Source organism: Bufo bufo, chromosome 2 (genome assembly GCF_905171765.1).
Source record: "Bufo bufo chromosome 2, aBufBuf1.1, whole genome shotgun sequence".
NCBI lineage: Eukaryota > Metazoa > Chordata > Amphibia > Anura > Bufonidae > Bufo > Bufo bufo.
In genome coordinates this window covers 207,531,907-207,558,199 of record NC_053390.1, presented here as the reverse complement: position 1 = coordinate 207,558,199, position 26,293 = coordinate 207,531,907, and the positions used below count along the sequence as shown (strand labels likewise).

General features: G+C 44.9%; 1 protein-coding gene across 3 annotated transcripts in view; it reads right to left on the bottom strand.

Annotated features, from left to right (window-relative positions):
- Positions 1 to 26,293, bottom strand: part of HECTD4 (HECT domain E3 ubiquitin protein ligase 4) — a 234,016-nt gene that overhangs the window by 16,819 nt on the left and 190,904 nt on the right. For 2 of the 3 annotated variants that reach the window (XM_040416050.1, XM_040416049.1), the window contains exons 63-71: positions 20,012 to 20,235; positions 19,004 to 19,155; positions 12,798 to 12,901; positions 12,592 to 12,715; positions 12,273 to 12,463; positions 10,366 to 10,512; positions 2,198 to 2,317; positions 1,549 to 1,704; positions 333 to 436 (exon numbers count right to left, since the gene is read on the bottom strand). In XM_040416050.1, coding sequence (XP_040271984.1) covers positions 333 to 436; positions 1,549 to 1,704; positions 2,198 to 2,317; positions 10,366 to 10,512; positions 12,273 to 12,463; positions 12,592 to 12,715; positions 12,798 to 12,901; positions 19,004 to 19,155; positions 20,012 to 20,235 — 1,322 coding nt within the window. Of the gene's footprint in view, positions 1 to 332; positions 437 to 1,548; positions 1,705 to 2,197; positions 2,318 to 10,365; positions 10,513 to 12,272; positions 12,464 to 12,591; positions 12,716 to 12,797; positions 12,902 to 19,003; positions 19,156 to 20,011; positions 20,236 to 26,293 lie in introns of those variants that run through there. The other variant, XR_005776144.1, reaches the window with a different exon arrangement.

Below are 26,293 nucleotides of genomic sequence, written 5' to 3'. Positions count from 1 at the left end.
TTGCTGTGTAATGGATTCTCTGCCTGGCATAGCCTGTGCAACTCTTTTATTAACTTTAGCTTGGGTGTGCAGGCTTGCTCTCACCTCCCTTATAAATGCATAATTTCAGTTTTATCTTAAGTCTTGCGTGGCACTAGCCGGAGCAGCATTATATGATGCTAATGGTTGATGCACTTACCTGGTTCCTACATTAGAAAACACAGGTCTTAGTAAACTAACAATAGTTCCCAGTACCAGCAGAAAGCAGTCAGATTGGGTGTTCTAACCTAATATACTGTTTCCATCTAACTACTGGTGGTAATAGTCACAAAGCCATCTCACTGAGGTCTTACCTTATTCTTATTAACAGCAGAGCTAGGACACAGCAGCAGAAGGGACAAGGAGGAGCTCTGCAGTTCTTTACACACTTGCCAGAGGAAATGCCGGAAGGATCCACCTAATAAACAAAGTCCCACATTACACAAAACATTTTATCTGGTTTATTGTATGCCTAAGGTTACTTTCACACTAGCGGCAGGACGGATCCGACAGGCTGATCACCCTGTCGGATCCGTCCTGCCGCTATTTCGCCGTGCCGCCGGACTGCCGCTTCGTCCCCATTGACTATAATGAAGACGGGGGCGGACGGACTAAAATTACTGCATGTCCGACTTTTTAGTCCGGCGGCCTCTCGCCGTACTGTGCCGCAGCTCCGCCCCATCACCATTATAGTCAATGGGGACAGAGCGGCAGTCCGACGGCACGGCGAAATAGCGGCAGGACGGATCCGACAGGGTGAACAGCCTGTCAGATCCGTCCTGCTGCTAGTGTGAAAGTACCCTTATTATGCGAAATACAGATTTAAAAAAAAATATCTGAATGTGTATTTGAGGGTCCAGTGAATTTTTTTGGACTGAAAAACAATTTGTATGAGGTAATTGTTACTTGGGTTATTTCATTTGCACATTTATATGAAAATACTCAACAAAAGTTCTAGAAAAAACATAGAAGGAGAACCAAACGGTGGCCAGTGTACTTGTCAGTAACGACTATTTTGATCAGCTCACCGCCTGTCTCCAAACTGCTCGGACTCTTGGGAAAACAATCCAACCCCAGAGTCAGGTCTACGCGTTTCAGATTCTGAATCCTTATTCATGACCTAGAGGATTCATTATATATATATATATATATATATATATATATATATAACCTCTAAGTCATGAATAAGGATTCAGAATTAGTGTTGAGCGAACTTGTGTTTTCAGTTTGGCATCTAAAGTTCGGGTTATCGAAGAATCGCCTTATGGATTCTAAATTCCGTTATGGTCCGTGGTACCGGAATCCATAACGCGATTCTTCGATAACCCGAACTTTAGACGCCGAACTTAAAACACAAGTTCGCTCAACACTATTCAGAATCTGAAATGCATAGACCAGACTGTGGGCTTCTGGTTTGTGTATTACGGATTTTATGAAGATTTAAGTAAATTTCTACGTATTTTTATCAAGAACTCTGGCTGGACATTTCTCTCCTTGTGAAAACCATAAAGGCCCCTCTCTGTCACTCACTTGTTCCATGCACCTCTTCCCCAGTGAAGCGAATATTGAAGGCATAGGTTGGATCACCTCCGCTAGCTAGTTTGACACAGAGCTGGGAGGAAGGTATACATGCCAACTGTCGAGCTGCTTGACAGAAATAAGAGTTCTCGGAGCCCCGAATTTCACCTACACAAGAGAAGCAATTATGTTTTTGAGGCTGTGGCAAAAGAACATAAGCAACACTTTATTCAATTGCTACAACAATGCATTCATATTACGTATATCCCCAATGTTCAGCATTTAGTGGAACAGTCCAATTTTTGGATCCCAAGACAATGTTATAATTGAGGGGTGTAGGACAACCTTATAGGTATACATTTTCTGGGTGTTTTAGTTTTGTCTTCTGAAATAATGGGAGGTGTGTGATTATTTAATTAGTAGCCCATTACTTATTACATGTTACATTTAACGTAAATTACTCAAACAGAAGCTTATGAATTACACCAAAATGCACTGGGACTAATATTACCAAACCCTTTTTGCAAATATATAAAAATAAAAATAAAGTATAGAAAATGTATAAGTTATAGAACGCTTTATACATCAAAATTTTATTTTCTTTGGGACTAGAAGGTTGTCGGTATACAACACAACAAAGCTTAACGGGATAATTCTTTACCTCCTACAATTTCCAGGGGATCAAGGCTGATCTCAGGTGCTGCATGGTCAGCGGTTCTCTGCACAGTTGCATTTAGCACCCGATTCATCACAGTTACTTTTGTATCATAGAAGATCAGTCCTACAGACAAAGTATACAAAGTCATTAGCACACACTATCCCTGGCAGACACACACAATGAACTTCATTGTCTGTGAAGGTTCTCATTTATCCAGGTCAGGTCATGGTATATCTGTAAAGAATAAATCAAGGCAACTGGACTTACTGTAGATTTCTTGAAAAAGTTTCACTCGGAAGAACGAGTGAAACGTTTTCAAGAAATCTACAGTAAGTCCAGTTGCCTTGATTTATTCTTTACAGATAAAGAACTTCATTGCTTGCACAGTAATCAAAGTAGTGTAGAGGGATTACAATGACAAGAGTTGTCCTACATAATCCTACTTAAATTTCTTTTAATCTAGTTAGTGAACAGTCTTATTAACCCCTTAAGGACTAAGCCCTATTTCACCTTAAGTACTTGGCCATTTTTTGCAAATCTGACCAGTGTCACTTTAGGTGCTGATAACTTTAAAACGCTTTGACTTATCCAGGCCATTCTGAGATTGTTTTTTCGTCACATATTGTACTTTATGACACTGGTAAAATGAAGTAAAAAAAAAATATCATTTTTATTTATAAAAAAATACCAAATTTACCAAAAATTAGTAAAAAATTGCAAATTTCCAAGTTTCAATTTCTCTACTTCTAGAATACATAGTAATACCTCCAAAAATAGTTATTACTTTACATTCCCCATATGTCTACTTCATGTTTGAATCATTTTGGGAATGATATTTTATTTTTTGGGGATGTTACAAGGCTTAGAAGTTTAAAAGCAAATCTTGAAATTTTTCAGAAATTTTCAAAAACCCAATTTTTAGGGACCAGTTCAGGTCTGAAGTCACTTTGCGAGGCTTACATAATAGAAACCACCCAAAAATTACGCTATTCTATAAACTACACCCCTCAAGGTATTCAAAACTGATTTTACAAACTTTGTTAACCCTTTAGGTGTTCCACAAGAATTAATGGAAAATAGAGATACAATTTCAAAATTTCACTTTTTTGGCAGATTTTCCATTTTAATAATTTTTTTCCAGTTACAAAGCAAGGGTTAACAGCCAAACCAAACGCAATATTTATGGCCCTGATTCTGTAGTTTACAGAAACACCCCATATGTGGTCATAAACCGCTGTACGGGCACACGGCAGGGCGCAGAAGGAAAGGAATGCCATACGGTTTTTGGAAGGCAGGTTTTGCTGGACTGTTTTTTTTGACACCATGTCCCATTTGAAGCCTCCTGATGCACCCCTAGAGTAGAAACTGCATAAAAGTGACCCCATCTAAGAAACTACACCCCTCAAGGTATTCAAAACAGATTTTACAAACGTCATTAACCCTTTAGGTGTTCCACAAGAGTTATTGGCAAATGGAGATTAAATTTCAGAATTTACATTTTTTGGCAACTTTTCCATTTTAATCCATTTTTCCCAGTAACAAAGCAAGGGTTAACAGCCAAACCAAACAATATTTATGGCCCTGATTCTGTAGTTTACAGAAGCACCCCATATGTGGTCGTAAACAGCTGTACGGGCACACGGCAGGGCGCAGAAGGAAAGGAATTCCATACGGTTTTTGGAAGGCAGATTTTGCTGGACTGGTTTTTTTGACACCATGTCCCATTTGAAGCCCCCATGATGCACCCCTAAAATAGAAACTCCAAAAAAGTGGCCCCATTTTAGAAACTACGGGATAGGGTGGCAGTATTGTTCGTACTAGTTTAGGGTACATATGATTTTTGGTTGCTCTATATTACACTTTTTGTGAGGCAAGATAACAAGAAATAGCTGTTTTGGCACTGTTTTTATTATTTGTCATTTACAACATTCATCTGACAGGTTAGATCATGTGATATCTTTATAGACCAGGTTGTCACGGATGCGGCGATACTTAACATGTATACTATTTTTTATTTATGAAAGTTTTACACAATGATCTCTTTTTTGAAGCAAAAAAAAATCATGTTTTAGTGTTTCCATAGTTTGAGAGCCATAACTTTTTCAGTTTTTGGGCGATTACCTTGGGTAGGGTATGATTTTTGCGGGATGAGATGACTGTTTTATTGGCACTATTTTGGGGTGCGTGTGACTTTTTGATCGCTTGCTATTACACTTTTTGTGATGTAAGGTGACAAAAAATGGTTTATTTAGTTTTTAATTTACATTTTTTACAGTGTTCATCTGAGGGGTTAGGTCATGTGATATTTTTATAGAGCCGGTCGATACGGATGTATACTTTTTTTTTTATTTATGTAAGTTTTACACAATAATATAATTTTGTGTAAAACCTATTCTGAGAGCCATAGTTTTTTCAGTTTTTGGGCCATTAGGTAGGGTCTCATTTTTTGCGGGATGAGATGACTGTTAGATTGGTACTATTTTGGTGGGCAAACGCCTTTTTGATCGCTTGTACTTTTTGTGATGTAAGGTGACAAAAAAATGGTTTATTTAGCACAGTTTTTATTTTTTACGGTGTTCATCTGAGGGGTTAGGTCATGTGATATGTTTATAGAGCCGGTCGATACGGACGCGGCGATACCTAATATGTATACTTCCCCTATTTTTTACCAATTTTTTTTTTACTTTATTTGGGGAAAACTTTAATTTTTTTCAACTTTTTTTTTCACTTAATTTTTTCTTGAACTTTTCCAAACGCCCCCCCCCCCCCCAAGCGGCACGACAGGAGGATACCCCGCCTCCCCAGGGACAGGAAACAACGTGGAGATCTTTAAATACTCCCCTCCCCTGCTCCAGTTGTTTCCTGTCCCTCTGGGACTAGCGTGGAGATCCACCTGTGGGAGTTATTTTTCCCTACTAAAGACCACCGGCAATTAGGATTATATTGGGGGAGCAGGATCGCGGGGTTGCGGTGCGGCCCTCCCTGTCTCTCAGGCGCAAGTTCTCCGGTGGAGGCAGCCCCAGGCAGCGCTTCCTGGATACAATTCTCGCGAGAAGAAGGCGCGGGTCACGTGAGCGCAAGCTCACAGGCGCAGAAGAGTGACGTCGTTCCCCTAGGCAATGAGCATTTAAAAAGTTGCGGGAATCGGCGGCGTCCTGAGATTCAGCCTGCAACATGTCTGCATCAGGAGAGGACGCAATGCGCAGACCCACGGATCCATCCAAGACCAGCAGCCCGGTAAGCTACTCTCCTCTGGGGGGAAATGAAAAATGCCTGGGGTAGCCTGTGTCACCGAGGGGTTAGAGTCTTACCTTTTTTAACTGCACTGGATAAGGGACTGTACCTCTCCCTTGTTAATAATTTAGACAGCCCCCTTTATTAAACAAGCTTTCTGACGAATGTCAGCGAGTCAAAAAATGCTCCATTTGTAAAAAAGCCTTACCATCAGGTTATAAGAAACCCCTGTGTTCAAAATGTTTGGAGAAAATTGTTTCAGAAGAGTCCCCTTCCTTATTGGACAACATTAGAACTATAATTAAGGAGGAAGTAAGCAGCGCTGTGGATCAAAAACTAGCCACTACGTCCCAGAAACCTTCTACTTCCAGGACCGAGATGTCCGTTACTTTAGAGTCGGAATATCAGGAAGAGGACTTAGATGATGGGGAGCTCCTCTCGAAGCCTGAGCCGCTTTCCTCTGAGGACGAATCTGGGAAGCCACGCTGCTCCATAGAGGACACCGAAGCATTATTGAAAACCATTAGAGCAACCCTAAACTTAGAGGAGTCTAAACAATCCAAAACTATACAGGATTTGATGTTTAAAGGCTTAGGAGAAAAGAGGAAAAGAGTGTTTCCCCTCCACTCTAATATTACAAAATTAATTAGTAAGGAATGGACCGATCTGGAAAAAAGACCGAGCGTCTCTAGGGTTCTGAAAAGGAAATATCCCTTTTCAGAGGAAGATACGTCTTTTTGGGACAAATGTCCTAGAGTGGATGCCCCGGTAGCAAAGATTACAAAGAAATTTGAGGATTTGGGTCCCCTAAAGGACCCGATGGATAAGAGAAGCGAGGCTCTACTGAAAAAGTCCTGGGAGGCTTCCATGTCCATCCTTAGACCTAGCGTAGCCTCAACCTATACAGCCAGGTCCATGTCCATCTGGTTAAATCAGTTAGAAGAACACCTAGTAACAGGAACCCCTAGAGAGGATATTTTAGCATCTCTGCCGGTTCTTAAGCTGGGAGGCAAATTTTTTGGCGGATGCTTCGGTCGACTCTATAAAACTAGCAGCCAGATCAGCGGCCCTCTCAAATTCCACCAGAAGGGCGGTGTGGCTTAGGTCCTGGTCAGGTGATGCGGCATCTAAAAACAAGCTTTGCGGCATCTCCTGCGAAGGTGATAGGGTGTTCGGGTCAGTCCTGGATGATATCCTAAAAAAGGCCAGACAAAAAGAAGGGATTTCCCTCTGAACAAGGGAATTTTCGTCAAAGACGATTTTTTCCTACATCTAGGGGCAGACATGACCAGAAAAGAAAAGATTTTTCTTCCCGGTGGCGTTCGGGAAGAGGAAGAGGGCAAGGTTTTTTGTTCAACCCCTCAGACTCCTCCCAAAAGTTATCAAAACAATGACGCCATAAGCAAGGTAGGAGGAAGGCTAAAATATTTCCTCCCAGCCTGGGAGAATATTTCCAACTCCCCTTGGGTGTTGGACGTAATCTCATCAGGCCTAAAACTGGAATTCTCCTCTCCTCACCAGGAGGTGTTCCACATCACCAAAAAAAACAATCCAGTTCAAGCGTTAATTCTAGATAAAGATCCTTTTACAAAAGGAAGCTATAGTGTTAGTTCCCCCAGAAGAGCAGGGAACAGGTTATTATTCTCCTATATTTCTAGTCAGAAAACCAAACGGCTTATACAGAGCCCTTATAAACTTAAAAGGACTGAACCAACATCTACTTTACAAACGATTCAAGATGGAGAGCATAAAATCCACGATAAGTCTATTACAAAAGAACACCTTTATGGCAACCCTAGATCTCACCGACGCGTACTACCATATTCCAATCTGCAGAGAACATCAGAAATTCCTCAGATTTGCAGTACAACAAAACTCGGTGGTACACCATTATCAATTCCAAGTCCTTCCTTTCGGCATTACGTCAGCACCAAGAGTCTTCTCCAAAGTGATGGCAGAGGTGATAGCAGACCTTCATCTAAAAGGCATATTAGTTGTGCCTTACTTAGACGACTTCCTAATAGCAGCAGGATCAGAGAGTCTTCTGTTAGAACACATAGAGTTAGTGAAACACAGCCTAACGGATCTGGGATGGCTAATAAATATGGAAAAGTCAGACCTCCGGCCCGTAAAAAGAAAGATCTTTTTGGGAATGCTGCTGGACTCAGATATCATGAGGACCTTCCTCCCACAAGAAAAAATTCAAACTATCAAACAGGAATTTACTCTATTCCGCAGCAGATCGAGAGTGTCAATCAGGTCAATAATGAAGATCTTGGGTCTGATGTCCTCAACAGTGGCGGATTATAATTGGGGCGTTTGGGTTGGTAGCCCCGGGCCCGGCATCGCTGGGGGGCCCAACGCCGACCCAAATGCCCACAAACTACTGCGGGGCACGGGAGCGCATAGTTCCCTGCCCCACCGCCGTCCGCCGATCAGCCTATGCGGTAGTAAAATCCTGGCGTAGGCGGGCGTGATTACGTCATCGCGCCGTGCCTGTGCCCGGGGGGAATTACTACATGGGAGGCAGTGTGGAAGAAATTACTGTATGGAGCAGTGTGGGGGAAATTACTATATGGAGCAGTGTAGGGGAAATTACTGTATGGAGCAGTGTGGGGGAAATTACTATATGGAGCAGTGTAGGGGAAATTAGTATATGGGGCCGTGTGGGGGAAATGACTATATGGGGGTAGTGTGGGGAAATTATTACTATATGGCAGCAGTGTGGGGGAAATTACTATATAGGAGCAGTGTGGGGGAAATTACTGTGTGGGGGAAATTACTGTGTGGGGGAAATTACTATATGGGGCAGTGTGGGGGTGTTTCTATTAGGGGACATTATTTTGGGGGACACTATACAGGCATTATTACCTGGAGCACAATATAGGGTGTTATTATTACTGGGGGCACTCTAGGGGACATTATAATTGCTGTAAATACTATAGGGGCCTTTGGGTTAATTTATTAAACTGTTGTAAAGTAGAACTGGGTTAGTTACCCATTGCAACAGATTCCACCTTTCATTTTTGACAGCTCCTTTGAAAAATGAAAGGTGGAATCTGATTGATTGCTATGGGCACCTAAGCCAGTTGTACTTTACACCAGTTTGATAAATGACCCCAATTATGAGAACTCTAACATGTCTGTGTAACAAACTCTGTAGAGACGAGATGCGGTTGAAAGAATTTGTCATGGTGGTCTGGGTCAAACGGACGCGGTAATTTCCACAATTCTTTATAGCCGCAAAAAGGTGACATAGAAGATTTATGACAGAATCTGGCAGTCTTTCAGAAAATTTACAGGTGGTGATACCAAAGGTCCCCTTGTAATCACTAAGGTCCTAGAGTTTCTCCAGTCAGGACTACAGAAGGGGCTAAGAGTCAGCACTATAAAAGTCCACATATCGGCTTTGAGTGCCTTACTTGATATAAAATTAGCAGAGGTAGACCTGGTTAAGAGATTTGTGAGAGGGGCTCGAAGAAAACAACCAATAGTGAGGTCCACTGTCCCCCCTTGGGACTTTAATTTAGTGTTGGCTGCCTTATCGGACAGTCCTTTTGAACCCTTATCTGAAATATCACTAAAGTTACTTACCTTTAAAACGGTTTTCTTAGTAGCTATCACCACGGCTAGAAGGGTGGGGGAAATCCAGGCCTTCTCATGCAGACCCCCCTACCTATCCATCAAGGATGATAGGATAGTACTGAGACATTCTCCATCTTTTTTGCCTAAGGTGGTCTCTAAGTTCCACTGTCTACAGGAAGTGCCCCTCCCTTCCTTTGGATCCCCATCAGGCAGTCAGGAGCAAAGATGGTTCCATAACCTGGACGTAAGAAGAACAGTACTTGCCTGCCTAAAGGCTACGGAAGATCTCAGGAAAACGGACAGACTGTTTATTCAATTTGCAGGTCCAAATAAGGGGAACGCGGCAAGCAAAACATCGGTTAGTCGATGGATCAGATCTGCAATTTTGACTTGTTATGACTTAAAAGGAGGTTCCCCTGAAGGCCCACTCAACCCGATCTGTAGCAGCCTCTTGGGCTGAATCAGCGGTATAGGATTCCTCTGTTATTCCTCCTGTCGTGTCGCTGGGGGGGCGTTTGGAAAGATTTCAATTACTTACCGGTAATTGGTTTTTCCTCTACGCCCCACAGCGGCACGGGGAATTTCCCACCCAGTAGTTATTCAAACTTTTGTTAAAAAATAAAAAAAAACGTTTTTTTTGTCATTTCTTGGAAAGTATCCTTGTCTAATTTCTGTATTGGAATGCATTGGCTGTATGAGTAATACTGTGTGTATTACTCATACAGCTTCCGGGGCCAGTGAGATCCAGGGGGCTGGATCTCACAGGCTCTTCACCGGAAGTCAGCGCAGATGCCTCAGGAAGGCATCGCGCTGCCTTCCATGCCATCGGGTCCCCCCCACAGCCCCATGGGGACCCAATGGCACCACCGCCGCACTAGGTAAAAGCCACAAACCGCAGGTCTGAATTGACCTGCGATTTGCGGCAATCGCCAACAGGGGGGGGGGGGGGGGGGGGGGTTGGGGTCACCCCCCCCGCGCATTTAGCCGAGGTGCCTGCTCAATGATTTGAGCAGGCACCTTGTTCCGATCACCTTAAGGATTCGGGAAACATGCCGTACCGGTACGTCATGTGTCCCTAAGGGGTTAAAAAACCCAAAGAGTGTCAACAGCAATGGGAAATACCTATGCATCTATTATTTTATTTTATTATAGAAAATAACCATAAAATAGTCACTTAAGCAAAATATATCAGATACCTTTAACTTCAGGTGCCAAAAACTAAGAGGCAGCCTGCCTTCATAAAAACAACCTACACATGTGGAGCCTTTAGAGGCACAGACCCTAGAACAATGTCCCCCATAAAAAGGAAGACAAATACTTTAAATTATAGTTCACTTTAAACATTTTCTCACCTTTTGCTTGTTGCAGTAAAGCAGCAATACTGTGCATGTACATGTCTGTCTGCCGTAACTCCACAAGAGGCAGGAAGAAGGTTTCTAAAGTGGTGTTCAGTGACTGAAGAAGAGCAAACCGAAGCCGTAGACTCTCAATGGGGACATCTGAGCAGTACAAGAAATTTGCAAACAAATTTAGATTACATGCATTTCCCATAAAACGTATTGGGTTTGTATCTATTAAACTTTGTACTGTTAAATGGGTTTTCTCATTTAAAACATTAATACAGAATATGCAAAAAATGTACACCTCTGGGAACCTTCATCTATTGGTAGAATGGGGGAATCCATAAAGTTTAACGGAGAGGTGGCTGCATAGTCAACTCCACTGAAGACTACAGAAAAAAATGTCAGTGTTAAATTCAACAGAGACTGTGGATATGCCATGTTTAAAATGAGAATACCCCTGAAACAGGACATCTCTCTATACATATGCAAGGAGCCCTTACATGATCGGGAAGCATCCTTCATAATTTAATATATATATGAACTAGCTGAAGGACCCGCTCGGGTATATTTAATCTATTTCATTTAATGTTTGGATGTGTCGTTAAAAGATATCAACACTATCCACTATAACAGTGACATCTACAACACCCCGCCCCCAAAACAGTGACCTCCACAGCCCCCCACCCCTTAATACTGACCCCCCCACAGTGCCCAGTCCCTTAAAATTGTACCTCCACAGCAGCCTACCCCCTTAACTTTGACCTTTACAGCAGCCTTCCCTTTTAACAGTGACTTTCACAGCATACCACCCCCTTGACAGTGGGACCTAGAAGTTGATTTCTAACTTCATTTTTTCTATCTCAGTCGGCTGAGGAGTGGGAGGGGGTGTGGCCTAACCGGATCAGTGGCATGTCCTTTTGGACAGCTCACTTCAAGGGTCCATTCACACGTCCGTAGAATGGGTCTGCATCCATTCCGCAAGTGTGGACCCATTCATTTTCTATGGGGCCGGATGAGATGCGGACAGCACACAATGTGCTGTCCGCATCCGCATTTCCGGAGTGCGGACCCGATCTTCCGGTCTGCAGCTCCGGAAAAAAATAGAGCATGTCCTATTCTTGTTCGCAATTGCGGACAAGAATAGGAATTTCTATGGGGGTGCCGGCCGGGTGTAATTGCGGATCTGCAATGCACTACGGATGTCTGAATGGAGCCTAAGTGTAGTGGAGCCTAAGTGAGTGTAAGCTGCAGGGACAAAGTCGCCTTCCCTCCCACCCCTGCAGCTGACAGAAGTTGATTTTTACCTTCATTTTTTCAATCCCCTTCGGCTCAGGAGTGGGTGTGGCCTAACCGGATCAGGGGTGTGGCTTAGCAGTAGCTGTGGGCAGGGTTTTAAGTCTTGAGGGTGGACACATTGTGGTAGGGGGCATGTCTGGTCTCCTTCCTACAAGAGTGACGCCCCTCTGGGCACCTTACTGGCTATTTGTATATCAAAAAAACTGATTTTCAGAGAATAAAAACATCTATTGCTGGAACAAAGGTACATCTGGAAATAAGGTACTAAGTGCTATTAGGCCATGGCTTTACTTCAATAGCAATTATCCTGGTGCCAGATTTCCTTTAAAGCTCACCTACAGCAGTGAAGAAAAATGGCTGGGTTGTTATGGAAACCTGAAGTAAAACTGTATGTGGAGGCTGAAGGACCTGCATGCTTCTATTGGCTGATAAGGGTCATGTGACCAAGCTTTTATTGGCTAATGCATTTTTTGGGAATCTCTCAGGAACTTCCCAGACACCTGATGTACCTGTGTGCCAAATTTCGTGATTGTAAATGCGATGGTGTGGATTCCTTTAGCGGACATACACACACATACACACACATACACTCAGCTTTATATATTAGATAAGCCACCTACTCAGCAGACAAGACACTCTGGGGTCAGCTGTATCAGACATATCCAAATAGACCTCATGTGGGTGTAGCCGAGCTGGTGTTATTGCAAGGTGACGGCAAAGCCGGTTGATATACTGAACCACAGCCACATCCATTTCCAGGGTCCATTTCCTACTGGATTTCTGAGCATGTCGTGTATCGATGCAAGCACACCTAAATAAAAAGACAAATTACTCTCAACAGAGATGACGAATCTGCTTAACCAGCTAAATCTAGTGAGATCCTCATACAAAAAAGGTATTTCAAATGTTTTCAGAAATAAGGTTAATGGTGAATAATACCTTTCATAGTGAAGGTCATAGCCACAGGACAAAATGGCTCTCCAGATGCTTCTAATGTCTTGCTTTGCTTTGTCAACCACAAACTTCTGAAATCCATCTAGTGTTAAAAATTTCTCCTCTGCAACTGAGCAGCACAAATACACATGGATTCTATGACTAACACCATGCAGAATATACACAGACACAGCCATAAAAAATCAACATACTTTCTTGTTTCTTAATTGGAGATTTATCAGGGTCCTTTTCATCGGGCCGACTCTTCTCAGGAGATCTGGGTTTCACAGTTGGTTTCTTTTCACTTAGGGCAGTTCTGTAAAGGAATATATATATATATATATATATATATATATATATATATATATGTATTTCAGCATCAATAACAAAATATGAAGCTCTAGCATAAGGTCACTTTAAGTGACTTATTAGAAAACTGCAATAATTTGCTAATATATAATTAATACATAAATTTCCCCCTTCAAATTTGTATAGGACTCTCCTTCAGCAAAGTACAGGTAACATTTTACAGCAGCCTGCATTGCCTAAATCGAGATAGCAGAGGTACTGTAGCGATGCCCTTCAAGAACACAAGTGACATCATAAATATTTTTGACTATTTTTAAGATTTAACAGCCAGGATGGGGCGCAGCTCCATATCCACATTAAAGGGCTATTATATTAACTTCTGGTAGTTTCCTTTTAACCCCTTCATGCATTATGATGTACAGGTATGTCATTGCTTGACAGGGGATTTATGGAGCAGGCCTCTGCAGTGAGCCCGCTCCATGCACGCGATTTGACGGCTGTATGATACAGCCGGCATCCGGCCGCACTGACAGGAAGCGGCAATCGCGCCGCCCCTACCATTTAACCCCCTCAGGTGCAACGATCAAGGCTGATTGCAGCACCTGTGAAGTGATGCGGCTCCATTTTCCTTCCGATCGGAGCCCCCGCAGTGAAATCGCTGCTGAAGCGATCCAGGCCTGCCATGGCTTTCTCCATACTGAGCTATGCACGAGGCATAGCGCTGAATGGAGAGTGAAAAAATCCTATTCACCGTAATAGATCTCTAATATGGTGAATAGGAGAGGGGATCAAAAGATCCCATGTACAAGGCCCCTATGGGGGATAATAAAAAAAAAAAAAAAAAAAGTTAAAAAACACCAATATATTAAAAGTTTGAATCACCCCTCTTTTCCAATTTTACATCTAAAAATACATAAACAATAAAAAAATTAACATATTGGGTATCGCCGCGTCCAAAAATGTCTGAACTATTAAAATATTTTTTTTAAATTCTTGTGCGGTGAACGCAGTAACAGAAAAAAATTGAAAAACACGCGATTTACCATTATTTTTGTCATTTTGTCCCCCCAAAAATTGAATAAAGGTGATCAAAACGTTGTATATACTACAAAAATGGCATCAATGAAAACTACAGTTCGTTACGCAAAAAACAAGCCCTTATAAAGCTCTGTAGACAGCAATATAAAAAAGTTCTGTCTGTCAGAATATAGCAATGCAAAGAAAATTTCGATTTTTCTAAAGGTTTTCATTTTTTTTTAACCACTTAAGGACCACAGGTTTATACCCCCCTAAAGACCAGGCCCTTTTTTACAAATCGGCACTCCACAACTTTAGCGGTTTATTGCTCGGTCATGCAACTTACCACCCAAATGAATTTTACCTCCTTTTCTTCTCACTAATAGAGCTTTCATTTGGTGGTATTTCATTGCTGCTGACATTTTTACTTTTTTTGTTATTAATCGAAATTTAACGATTTTTTTGCAAAAAAATGACATTTTTCACTTTCAGTTGCAAAATTTTGCAAAAAAAACGACATCCATATACAAATTTTTCTCTAAATTTATTGTTCTACATGTGTTTGGGTAAAAAAAAAAATGTTTGGGTAAAAAAAAAAATGGTTTGGGTAAAAGTTATAGCGTTTAAAAACTATGGTACAAAAATGTGAATTTCCGCTTTTTGAAGCAGCTCTGACTTTCTGAGCACCTGTCATGTTTCCTGAGGTTCTACAATGGCCAGACAGTACAAGCACCCCACAAATGACCCCATTTCGGAAAGTAGACACCCTAAGGTATTCGCTGATAGGCATAGTGAGTTCATAGAACTTTTTATTTTTTGTCACAAGTTAGCGGAAAATGATGATTTTTTTTTTTCTTACAAAGTCTCATATTCCACTAACTTGTGACAAAAAATAAAAACTTCCATGAACTCACTATGCCCATCAGTGAATACCTTGGGGTGTCTTCTTTCCAAAATGGGGTCACTTGTGGGGTAGTTATACTGCCCTGGCATTCTAGGGGCCCAAATGTGTGGTAAGGAAGTTGAAATCAAATTCTGTAAAAAATGACCAGTGAAATCCGAAAGGTGCTCTTTGGAATATGGGCCCCTTTGCCCACCTAGGCTGCAAAAAAGTGTCACACATCTGGTATCTCCGTATTCAGGAGAAGTTGGGGAATGTGTTTTGGGGTGTCATTTTACATATACCCATGCTGGGTGAGATAAATATCCTGGTCAAATGCCAACTTTGTATAAAAAAATGGGAAAAGTTGTCTTTTGCCAAGATATTTCTCTCACCCAGCATGGGTATATGTAAAATGACACCCCAAAACACATTCCCCAACTTCTCCTGAATACGGAGATACCAGATGTGTGACACTTTTTTGCAGCCTAGGTGGGCAAAGGGGCCCATATTCCAAAGAGCACCTTTCGGATTTCACTGGTCATTTTTTACAGAATTTGATTTCAAACTCCTTACCACACATTTGGGCCCCTAGAATGCCAGGGCAGTATAACTACCCCACAAGTGACCCCATTTTGGAAAGAAGACACCCCAAGGTATTCCGTGAGGGGCATGGCGAATTCCTAGAATTTTTTATTTTTTGTCACAAGTTAGTGGAAAATGATGATTTTTTATTTTTTATTTTTTTCTTACAAAGTCTCATATTCCACTAACTTGTGACAAAAAATAAAAACTTCCATGAACTCACTATGCCCATCAGCGAATACCTTGGGGTGTCTTCTTTCCAAAATGGGGTCACTTGTGGGGTAGTTATACTGTCCTGGCATTCTAGGGACCCTAATGTGTGGTAAGGAGTTTGAAATCAAATTCTGTAAAAAATGACCAGTGAAATCCGAAAGGTGCTCTTTGGAATATGGGCCCCTTTGCCCACCTAGGCTGCAAAAAAGTGCCACACATGTGGTATCGCTGTACTCAGGAGAAGTTGGGGAATGTGTTTTTGGGTGTCATTTTACATATACCCATGCTGGGTGAGATAAATATCTTGGTCAAATGCCAACTTTGTATAAAAAAATGGGAAAAGTTGTCTTTTGCCAAGATATTTCTCTCACCCAGCATGGGTATATGTAAAATGACACCCCAAAACACACTCCCCAACTTCTCCTGAGTACGGAGATACCAGATGTGTGACACTTTTTTGCAGCCTAGGTGGGCAAAGGGGCCCATATTCCAAAGAGCACCTTTCGGATTTCACTGGTCATTTTTTACACATTTTGATTTCAAACTTCTTACCACACATTTGGGCCCCTAGAATGCCAGGGCACTATAACTACCCCACAAGTGACCCCATTTTGGAAAGAAGACACCCCCAGGTATTTCGTGATGGGCATAGTGAGTTCATGGAAGTTTTTATTTTTTGTCACAAGTTAGTGGAATATGAGACTTTGTAAGGGCAAAGAAAAAAAAAAATCATCATTTTCCGCTAACTTGTGACAAAAAATATAAAATTCTAGGAACTCGCCATGCCCCTCACGGAATACCTTGGGGTGTCTTCTTTCCAAAATGGGGTCACTTGTGGGGTAGTTATACTGCCCTGGCATTTTCCAGGGGCCCTAATGTGTGGTAAGTAGGTAAATGACCTGTGAAATCCTAAAGGTGCTCTTTGGAATGTGGGCCCCTTTTCCCACCTAGGCTGCAAAAAAGTGTCACATGTGGTATCGCCGTATTCAGGAGAAGTTGGGCAATGTGTTTTGGGGTGTCTTTTTACATATACTCATGCTGGGTGAGAGAAATATCTCAGCAAAAGACAACTTTTCCCATTTTTTTATACAAAGTTGGCATTTGACCAAGATATTTATCTCACCCAGCATGGGTATATGTAAAATGACACCCCAAAACACATTGCCAAACCTCTCCTGAGTAGGGCGATACCAGATGTGTGACACTTTTTTGCAGCCTAGATGCGCAAAGGGGCCCACATTCCTTTTATGAGGGCATTTTTAGACATTTGGATCCCAGACTTCTTCTCACGCTTTAGGGCCCCTAGAATGCCAGGGCAGTATAAATACCCCACATGTGACCCCATTTTGGAAAGAAGACACCCCAAGGTATTCAATAAGGGGCATTGCGAGTTCATAGAATTTTTTTTTTTTGGGCACAAGTTAGCGGAAATTGATTTTATTTATTTTTTTCTCACAAAGTCTCCCTTTCCGCTAACTTGGGACAAAAATTTCAATCGTTCATGGACTCAATATGCCCCTCACGGAATACCTTGGGGTGTCTTCTTTCCGAAATGGGGTCACATGTGGGGTATTTATACTGCCCTGGCATTCTAGGGGCCCTAAAGCGTGAGAAGAAGTCTGGAATATAAATCTCTAAAAAATTTTACGCATTTGGATTCCGTGAGGGGTATGGTGAGTTCATGTGAGATTTTATTTTTTGACACAAGTTAGTGGAATATGAGACTTTGTAAGAAAAAAATATAATTTCCGCTAACTTGGGCCAAAAAAATGTCTGAATGGAGCCTTACAGGGGGGTGATCAATGACAGGGGGGTGATCAATGACAGGGGGGTGATCAGGGAGTCTATATGGGGTGATCACCCCCCTGCCATTGATCACCCCCCTATAAGGCTCCATTCAGATGTCCGTATGTGTTTTGCGGATCCGATCCATGTATCCGTGGATCCGTAAAAATCATACGGACATCTGAATGCAGCCTGACAGGGGGGGGGTGATCAATGACAGGGGGGTGATCAATGACAGGGGGGGTGATCAGGGAGTCTATATGGGGTGATCACCACAGTCATTGATCACGCCCCTGTAAGGCTCCATTCAGACGTCCGTATGCGTTTTGCAGATCCGATCCATCTATCAGTAGATCCGTAAAAATCATGCGGACATCTGAATGGAGCTTTACAGGGGGGTGATCAATGACAGGGGGGTAATCAATGACAGGGGGGTGATCAGGGAGTCTATATGGGGTGATCACCACAGTCATTGATCACGCCCCTGTAAGGCTCCATTCAGACGTCCATATGCGTTTTGCGGATCCGATCCATCTATCAGTGGATCCGTAAAAATCATGCGGACGTCTGAATGGAGCTTTACAGGGGGGTGATCAATGACAGGGGGGTAATCAATGACAGGGGGGTAATCAATGACAGGGGGGTGATCAGGGAGTCTATATGGGGTGATCACCACAGTCATTGATCACGCCCCTGTAAGGCTCCATTCAGACATCCGTATGCGTTTTGCGGATCCGATCCATCTATCAGTGGATCCGTAAAAATCATGCGGACGTCTGAATGGAGCTTTACAGGGGGGTAATCAATGACAGGGGGGTGATCAGGGAGTCTATATGGGGTGATCACCCCCCTGTCATTGATCACGCCCCTGTAAGGCTCCATTCAGACGTCCGTATGCGTTTTGCGGATCCGATCCATCTTTCAGTGGATCCGTAAAAATCATGCGGACGTCTGAATAGAGCTTTACAGGGGGGTAATCAATGACAGGGGGGTAATCAATGACAGGGGGGTGATCAGGGAGTCTATATGGGGTGATCAGGGGTGATCAAGGGTGAATAATGGGTTAATAAGTGACAAGGGGGGGGGGGGGGGGTGTAGTGTAGTGGTGCTTGGTGCAACATATTACTGAGCTACCTGTGTCCTCTGGTGGTCGATCCAAACAAAGGGGACCACCAGAGGACCAGGTAGCAGGTATATTAGACGCTGTTATCAAAACAGTGTCTGATATACCTTTCAGGGGTTAAAAAAAACACATCTCCAGCCTGCCAGCGAACGATCGCCGCTGGCAGGCTGGAGATCCACTCTCTTACCTTCCGTTCCTGTGAGCGCGCGCGCCTGTGTGCGCGCGTTCACAGGAAATCTCGGCTCACGCGAGATGACGCCAATCGGCGTTAGCGTAGCCTGGGGGAGCCGCCGCGATGACGCCTTTCGGCGTTACAGTTGCGGCAAGTGGTTAAAGTAGTAAAAACAAAAACAAAAAAACTGTTCAAGTTTGGTATCGCCGCATTCGTATTGAGCCGCAGAATAAGAATGTCAGGTCATTTTTAGTGCATAGTGAACGCTATATATTTTTCTTGGTAATGCACGCCCAAGTCTCTGGTCAGGATGGAACCATTAGAGAATACTCACCGAACACTATTTAGGACAGCTTTGTCTTTAGTAGAAGGCTTTCCCACTGGCCTCTTTGTGCTCACAACTTTTACCAGATGCTGCTCCTTTCCAGTTTTACTATATTTGTTTTTGTCAAACTTTGGTTTTGAAACGCCATATTTACGTAGAATCTTTAACAAAACATGGAAAGCAATTAAGAAGTATAAAACATCTGCTAAGCAAAATACATTTTTTGGGCATTTTACTATCAAAATAATTTGTTTGACTGGATCCCATGGCATCATAGAAAGAATTTTTAGAACTTTCATTTTAAAATTTCATTTTATCACTAAGAAAAACTGTGGATTCAGTAAGATGCAAGGCAAACAGTGGGCCATTTCCTTTTTAATCACAACCTCTTCTAGTCCAAAAAATATGATAATTTACAGCATTTGCATTTTTGATAATATACTCCAGCACTCATATAGTAAGGCTACTTTCACACTTGCGTTCGGAGCGGATCCGTCTGGTGTCTGCACAGACGGATCCGCTCCTATAATGCAAACGATGGGATCCATTCAGAACGGACCCGTCTGCATTATCTTTCAGAAAAAATTCTAAGTCTGAAAGTTAGTCAGACGGATCCGTCCAGACTTTGCATTGAAAGTCAATGGGGGACGGATCAGTTTGAAATTGCACCATATTGTGTCAACTTCAAACGGATCCGTCCCCATTGACTTACATTGTAAGTCTGGACGGATCCGTTTGGCTCCGCATGGCCAGGCGGACACCCGAACGCTGCAAGCTGCGTTCGGGTGTCCGCCTGCTGAGCGGAACGGAGGTCAAACGGTGCCAGACTGAGGCATTCTGAGCGGATCCGCATCCAATCAGAATGCATTGGGGCCGTACGGATCCGTTCGGGGCCACTTGTGAGAGCCTTCAAACGGAACTCACAAGCGGAACCCCGAACGCTAGTGTGAAAGTAGCCTAAAATAGACAGTGGGCACTACTGTACTGGTCTATGGTGTCATTTTTAGGAAAGATTACCTGTGTCAGCTGATCTTCCAAAACTTTCTTAGGGGGGCGAACATTTGTGAAGAAGGTATGGAGCAGATTTCCTGGAGTCTGTGAGTTGATTTGCTCCTTGCTGAGGAAAATATCTGACACTTTGATATACTTAGTAGGAGTTAGGCTTAACATCTGCTCAGCATGAATGCAGCTCTTGAATATCTCTGTGAGAACATCTCTGGCGTCTGGGACTAGCTTATCCCCTTAAATAAATATTAAAGAAAAAAGAAAAGAAAAAAGAAAATTAACATGGCACTGTAAATGCAATACACACATAAAAGACAAGCCATTATACAACTTCTCTTTCTAAAATCAGAGTTTTTGAATTCCAAAGAAAAAAAACATGTTAAATGCGACAAACTTTTAAGTTGCTTTTTACTGTTGTTAAATTTATGGTGCTGTAATTATGAAGACAAGATGGCGTGTTCCAGCAGGATAAATTTCCCTTAAATGGATTGTTTCACCTCATACATTGGTAGCATATGGCTAAGATATGCCACCAATGTCAGAATGGAGGCCTGCTGCGCACACAAGGTGCACTCTTGTTCACTTTGGTGGCTCCGTTCTAGAGACAGGTGTGGGTCTTCTGAGGTGAGACCCACACCTATCTGACACTGGGGGTATCCTAGCAATAGGAGGTGAGACAGCCCCTTTTAAGTGGCAAAATAGTTAAAAAATTAAAATAAAATCATTACTTACCTCACCAATGCCCTTGCCATTCTTTTTTTTTTTTAATTACACATCATACAAACATCACTAAATGACAGTACACAGACATAGCACTGGACTGTAGAAAGGGAGAACCACCAACTACGCATATTCCAAGCCTCAAATGACCAGAATACGTGCTCACAGTATGTGGCCTATAAGAGGCGTGCGTAGGTCAAGGCCAGAGGTATCACACCATGGAGACCACAGCTACTCAAATTTTGGTAAGGCTCCTTCACTACTGATAAAACAAGATTTTTGTGAACTCACCTGTAAAATCTCTTTCTCGCTTTATTCATTGGGGGGGACACAGGACCGTGGGTATAGCCGTGGGACACTAGGCTGAAAGCGGTTAGCTCCTCCCCTGCAGGCTATACCCCCTCCAGCCTGGAGAGAGCATATCAGTTTGTGCTCCAGCAGTAGGAGAAGCAGAATTAAACTGAAAACCAACAAAAACTGCACACTGCGTTAAGACCGAACCAAACAAGGTCCCAACTGGCAAAACCTGGACCCCACTTGCCGTATAAAGAACATTGGGTGGGTGCTGTGTCCCCCAATGAATAAAGCGAGAAACTGATTTTACAGGCGAGTTCTCACTCATATCATTGGGGGGACACGACCGTGGGACGTCCTAAAGCAGTCCCCAGGGCGGGAAAAAAAAAATGGAAGCCGCCAAACCTCTACGAGGACCTTCCGAGATTACGAACAGAGCGTCCGTGCACCTAAAGGGGGCCACAACGGACAGGTAGATCTTCAAGGCCTGCACCACGTCCAGAGGATGGAGAGAAACCTCCTGTGAATGAGAAGGTCTAGGGCAAAACGAGGGCAGAACAATGTCCTCGTTAACGTGAAATGCGGATACTACCTTTGATAGAAAAGATGACACTGGGCGGAGCACCACCTTATCTCGATGGAACACCAAGAAGGGCTCCCTGCAGGAAAGAGCCGCTAGTTCTGAAACACTTCAAATAGATGTAATAGCCACCAAAAACGTCACTTTCCAGGAAAGCAAACGAAGGGAGACCTCTCTCAGAGGTTCGAATGGAGCGGCATGGAGCGAAACCAGAACTAGGTTCAGGTCCCAAGAGTGCAACGGCGGCCGATAAGGAGGCACGGTGTGAGCCACCCGTTGTATGAAGGTTTTGATCGGACCTAAGACGGCCAGTGTATGCTGGAAAAAAATGGATAGGGCTGAGACCTGCCCCTTTAGAGAACTAAGAGCCAGACCCAGTTCTAGTCCGTACTGAAGAAACGCCAGCACCGTAGGAAGGGAAAACCTCCTGGGAGGAAGACCGCGTTCCTCACAGAAGCGTAGGAAGAAGGAGGGCTTCCTAGTCCTAATCATAGTCTGAATGACCGCATCAGAAAAACCCCTCTGTTTCAACAAGAAGGTTTCAACAGCCACGCCGTTAAACATAGCGTATCTAAATTCGGATGGAAGACTGGGCCCTGGGAGAGTAGGTCGCCCCTGAGTGGAAGGGGCCATGGTGCATCCCCCAGAAGGAGAATGAGCTCCGTCGAGGCCAGTCTGGGGCGATCAGGATTGCCTGGATGCCCTCCATCCTGATTCTGCACAGGATCCGAGGCAGGAGTGGTAAGGATGGGAACATGTGAAGGAACGAGAAGCTGTCCCATCGTGCCACGAGAGCGTCCACGTTGTACGCCACCGGTTCTCTTGCGCAAGACAAGAAGCACGGGAGCTTGTGAATGAGCCTGGACGCCATCAATTCCACTTCCGGACATCCCCACTGGAAACAGAGAGCCTCGAACACCTCCTGATGGAGAGACCACTCCCCTGGGTCCACCGTCGTCCGGCTGAGAAAGTCTGCCGTCCAATTGTCCACTCCCGGAATGTAGACTGCCGAAATCACCGAAACATGTTCTTCCGCCCACTGTAGAATCTTCGCAGCCTCCTGCATCACCGCACAGCTGCGAGTCCCTCCTTGGTGGTTGATATAGGCCACCGCCGTGGCATTGTGCGACTGTACTCTGACCAGACGACCCTGAAAGAGGGGAGTCCAATGGCGAAGGGAGAGGTAGATGGCCCGGAGTTCCAATTATGTTGATAGGCTGGCGTCGGTTGGGATGACAGTCCACGTAACTGGGAGAAAGGATTTCGTCGAAGACAGGTGTGCAGTCACGATCCACCAACTGAGTGCCGAGAGCACTTACCGAGATAGACGAATCCTGAGATCCAGAGAGTCCAGGGATTTGTCCCAGGATGACAAAATGGCCCACTGAAAGTACCTGGTGTGGAATTGGGCGAAAGGGATTGCCTCGAAAGAGGCTACCATCAGGCCCAGCCCCTGCATACAATTACGGATAGATGTACTGCTGCGCTGGAGTAGCAGACGCACCCACCTCTGAATGTCCAGTGTCTTGCATACCATGGCTGCACCTGAATCTAACGTCATGCCCAGGAACCTGACCCGAGTGGCGGGAGACAGGAAGGACTTCCGCAGATTGACTATCCACCCGAAGCGGGATAGAGTGCTCACAGTGATCTGAAGACTTTCCTCGCATTGAAACGCCGTAGGAGCCTTGATCAAGATGCCCCTGGATCGCAAAAGGCCCAGAAGGGGAGAGAGTACCTTTGTGAATACTCGCGGAGCTGTCGCCAGGCAGAATGGTAGGGCGACAAATTGTTAATGGGATGAATGTATGGCAAACTGAAGAAAACGTTGGTGAACGGTTGCGATGGGAACGTGTAGGTAGGCATCCTGGATGTCTATGGACGCCATAAATTCCCCTTGTACCAATGAAGCAACCACGGAACGAAGGGACTCCATCCTGAATCGCTGAATACGAAGGAAGCGGTTCACTATCTTGAGGTCCAGCACTGGGCAAACATTGCCCTCTTTTTTGGGGACCACGAACAGGTTGGAATAAAAACCCATAAACCTTTCCTCTAATGGCACCGGCGTTATCACCCCCCGTGAGAGAAGGGATTGAACTGCGTGAAAGAATGCCGCAGCTCGAACTGGATCCCTGGGAGGCTGAGAGAGGAAAAAACGGTTAGGCGGGATAGACTTGAACTTTATCTTGTAACCCAAGGTGACGACCTCAAGTGCCCATGCTTCCGAAATATGGGTCCGCCAAATCTCCTGAAAAAGGAGGAGTTGCCCCCCCCCACCCGTGAGGGCGGGGACACACCTTCATGCTGAATGCTGTTTTCCGGGAGCGGAACGAGGTTACTGAGCCCGCGGACGCCAGGGCTGCTGGGGCTTAAAGGACGGGCCCTTTCGTCGGTCCTGAGTGGACTGTCCCGCCGTTGAGGTGGGTGCTGGACGAGTGCCCGAGAACCGGCGAAAGGACTGGTAACGGGAGGAGGAAACTCTAGGACGAAAGAAACGCTTCATCTTGGGTTGGGGCAGATGGGTGCTTTTCTCACCCGTTGCTTCCAAAATAATCTCGTCCAGCCGGACACCAAAGAGTCGAGACCCAGCAAAGGGGAGTCTCAAAAGCGAGCGTTTAGAGGATGAATCTGCCGCCCAAACCTTGAGCCATAACGCTCGGTGGATAGATATTGCGAGAGCTGAGGAACGGACGACCATCGTCCCAGCGTCCAGAGCCGCTTCGCAGAGATACTTCCCTGCCTGAGAAATTTGGAGTGCTAAGGACTGGAGCTCAGCAGGGGGAAGGTCGGACGCTAAGTCTTAGTTCAAACGGAGGGCACACTCCGAGACCACCTTGGCTACCCATGCAGAGGCAAAAATTGGTCGTAAGGCCGAACCACTAGCCGCAAAGATAGACTTGGAGAGCGATTCTATGCGACGGTCTACTGGGTCATGGAGAGATGAGCCATCCGCCACTGGGATAGCCGTGTTCTTAGCCAGGTGAGCGACCGGTGGGTCCACCCTCAGAGGAGAAGCCCATTTTTCCACGTAATCGCCTGGAAAAGGATAGAGTAGGTCCAATCGCTTAGGAACAATAAAGCGTAGACCTGGCTGGTCCCAAGCTTTTGCGACAACTACAGAAAAGTAATCGTGTAATGGGAAAGAGACTTAGGTGTCTGCCTTGAACGCAGAAATGACACCCCCTGGTGGCTGGGAGTTCCTCCTGAACCTGGAAGGTGTCACGTATAGCGGATGTCAGGCTATCCACCATGGATGCAATCTAAGAAGAGTGCTCCAGGTCCATTTCCGTATCTGAATCCCCAATCTCACCCTCCGACATTGCGTCACCTAAGAGGGAGGACGCCTGTGATCGGAAGCCGGAGGAGATGTTGAGGCGTCAGAGGAGGAACGGTGGCCTGCTCTAGGACGCTTACTAGGAAGTCTGCTTCTGGTTTGTACGCCTTGCGACGGTGTGGATTGCACCGGTGGCGATTTCTCAACCAAACGACCCAGCAAAGAAAGGGCGGAATGGGAGATTTTAGAGAGGTCGTCCACTCCCCGGGACAGGGACCTTGCCCAGTCGGGTTCCCCATAGCCAGGATGGTCCTGCACTTCTGTGGGCTGCTGTAGAATAGGGGGATGGCTCTGTGCAGGCGCATGACATGCAGAGCATAGTGGTAGTGACTGGCCACGAGGGAACTTCACTGAGCATGAAGTGCGGGCATAGTAGGTGGTCCTGCAGGGTGCCTGAGGGGGAGTATTGGCCATATCAGACATTGTGGCACAGGTCTCCATGCTTGAGGGGCTGTGTCTCACCCTGCAGCTCGACAGGACGAGGAAGCATTGCCGCAGCGGGAGAATAAGCTCCGCCCCCTCCAACTCTGAGAAGGACCCGATGCTCTCACCGTGCGGTGCGTGGAGCCGCCGTTAGCGGGGGATGTATGTAAATGAATGACAGCCGAATGTGGGAAGTGGCCGCTGCGGCTATATGCGCCCGCACTGGAAGAGCGCCTCATGCGGCGATATGCGCCCGCACTGGAAGAGCGCCGCATGCGGCGATATGAGCCGCAGCCTCTAGAACCGGAGGGGATGAAGGAGGGAGACACCTCCCAAGGCTGTAACATGAGATGCCGGCGGCTGGATTAACCCTTGCTGTACCGAATGTGGGGAGCCAAGATGGGAGACAGGTGGGTGGGATACCTCGCTAACCCCGACAAGCAGGGATGGGAGACAGGGTTTATACTCACCTGTCTTCATCTGTGGTCTTCGCCCTTTAATCATGTACCAGCAGGGCCACCACCACGACCGCTGGCACAAGGCAGCAGGGGTCTGGGCAGAGAAGGGCTGGAGAGTAGGTGGCCCTCTTGCTGGCGGGAAGCAGGGGAGCGAGGCTGCCCTAGTCCGCTTTGTCTTCTTGGGGGAGGCAGGGCTGTGGAACAAGTGACACCGGCCAGCCTCCCAGGGAGACAGAAACGCCATGTGAATCTGTGCCCCATACAGGAAACCTATAAAAATATAGAAAAAATTAATCAAAAAGAGCCACCCTGCTAAGCAGGGAGGTCTGCCTCCTACGACACTAAGCTAAAAACTGATATGCTCTCTCCAGACTGGAGGGGGTATAGCCTGCAGGGGAGGAGCTAACAGTTTTCAACCTAGTGTCGCCTCCTAGTGGCAGCAGCAAGCTATACCCACGGTCCTGTGTCCCCCAATGATATGA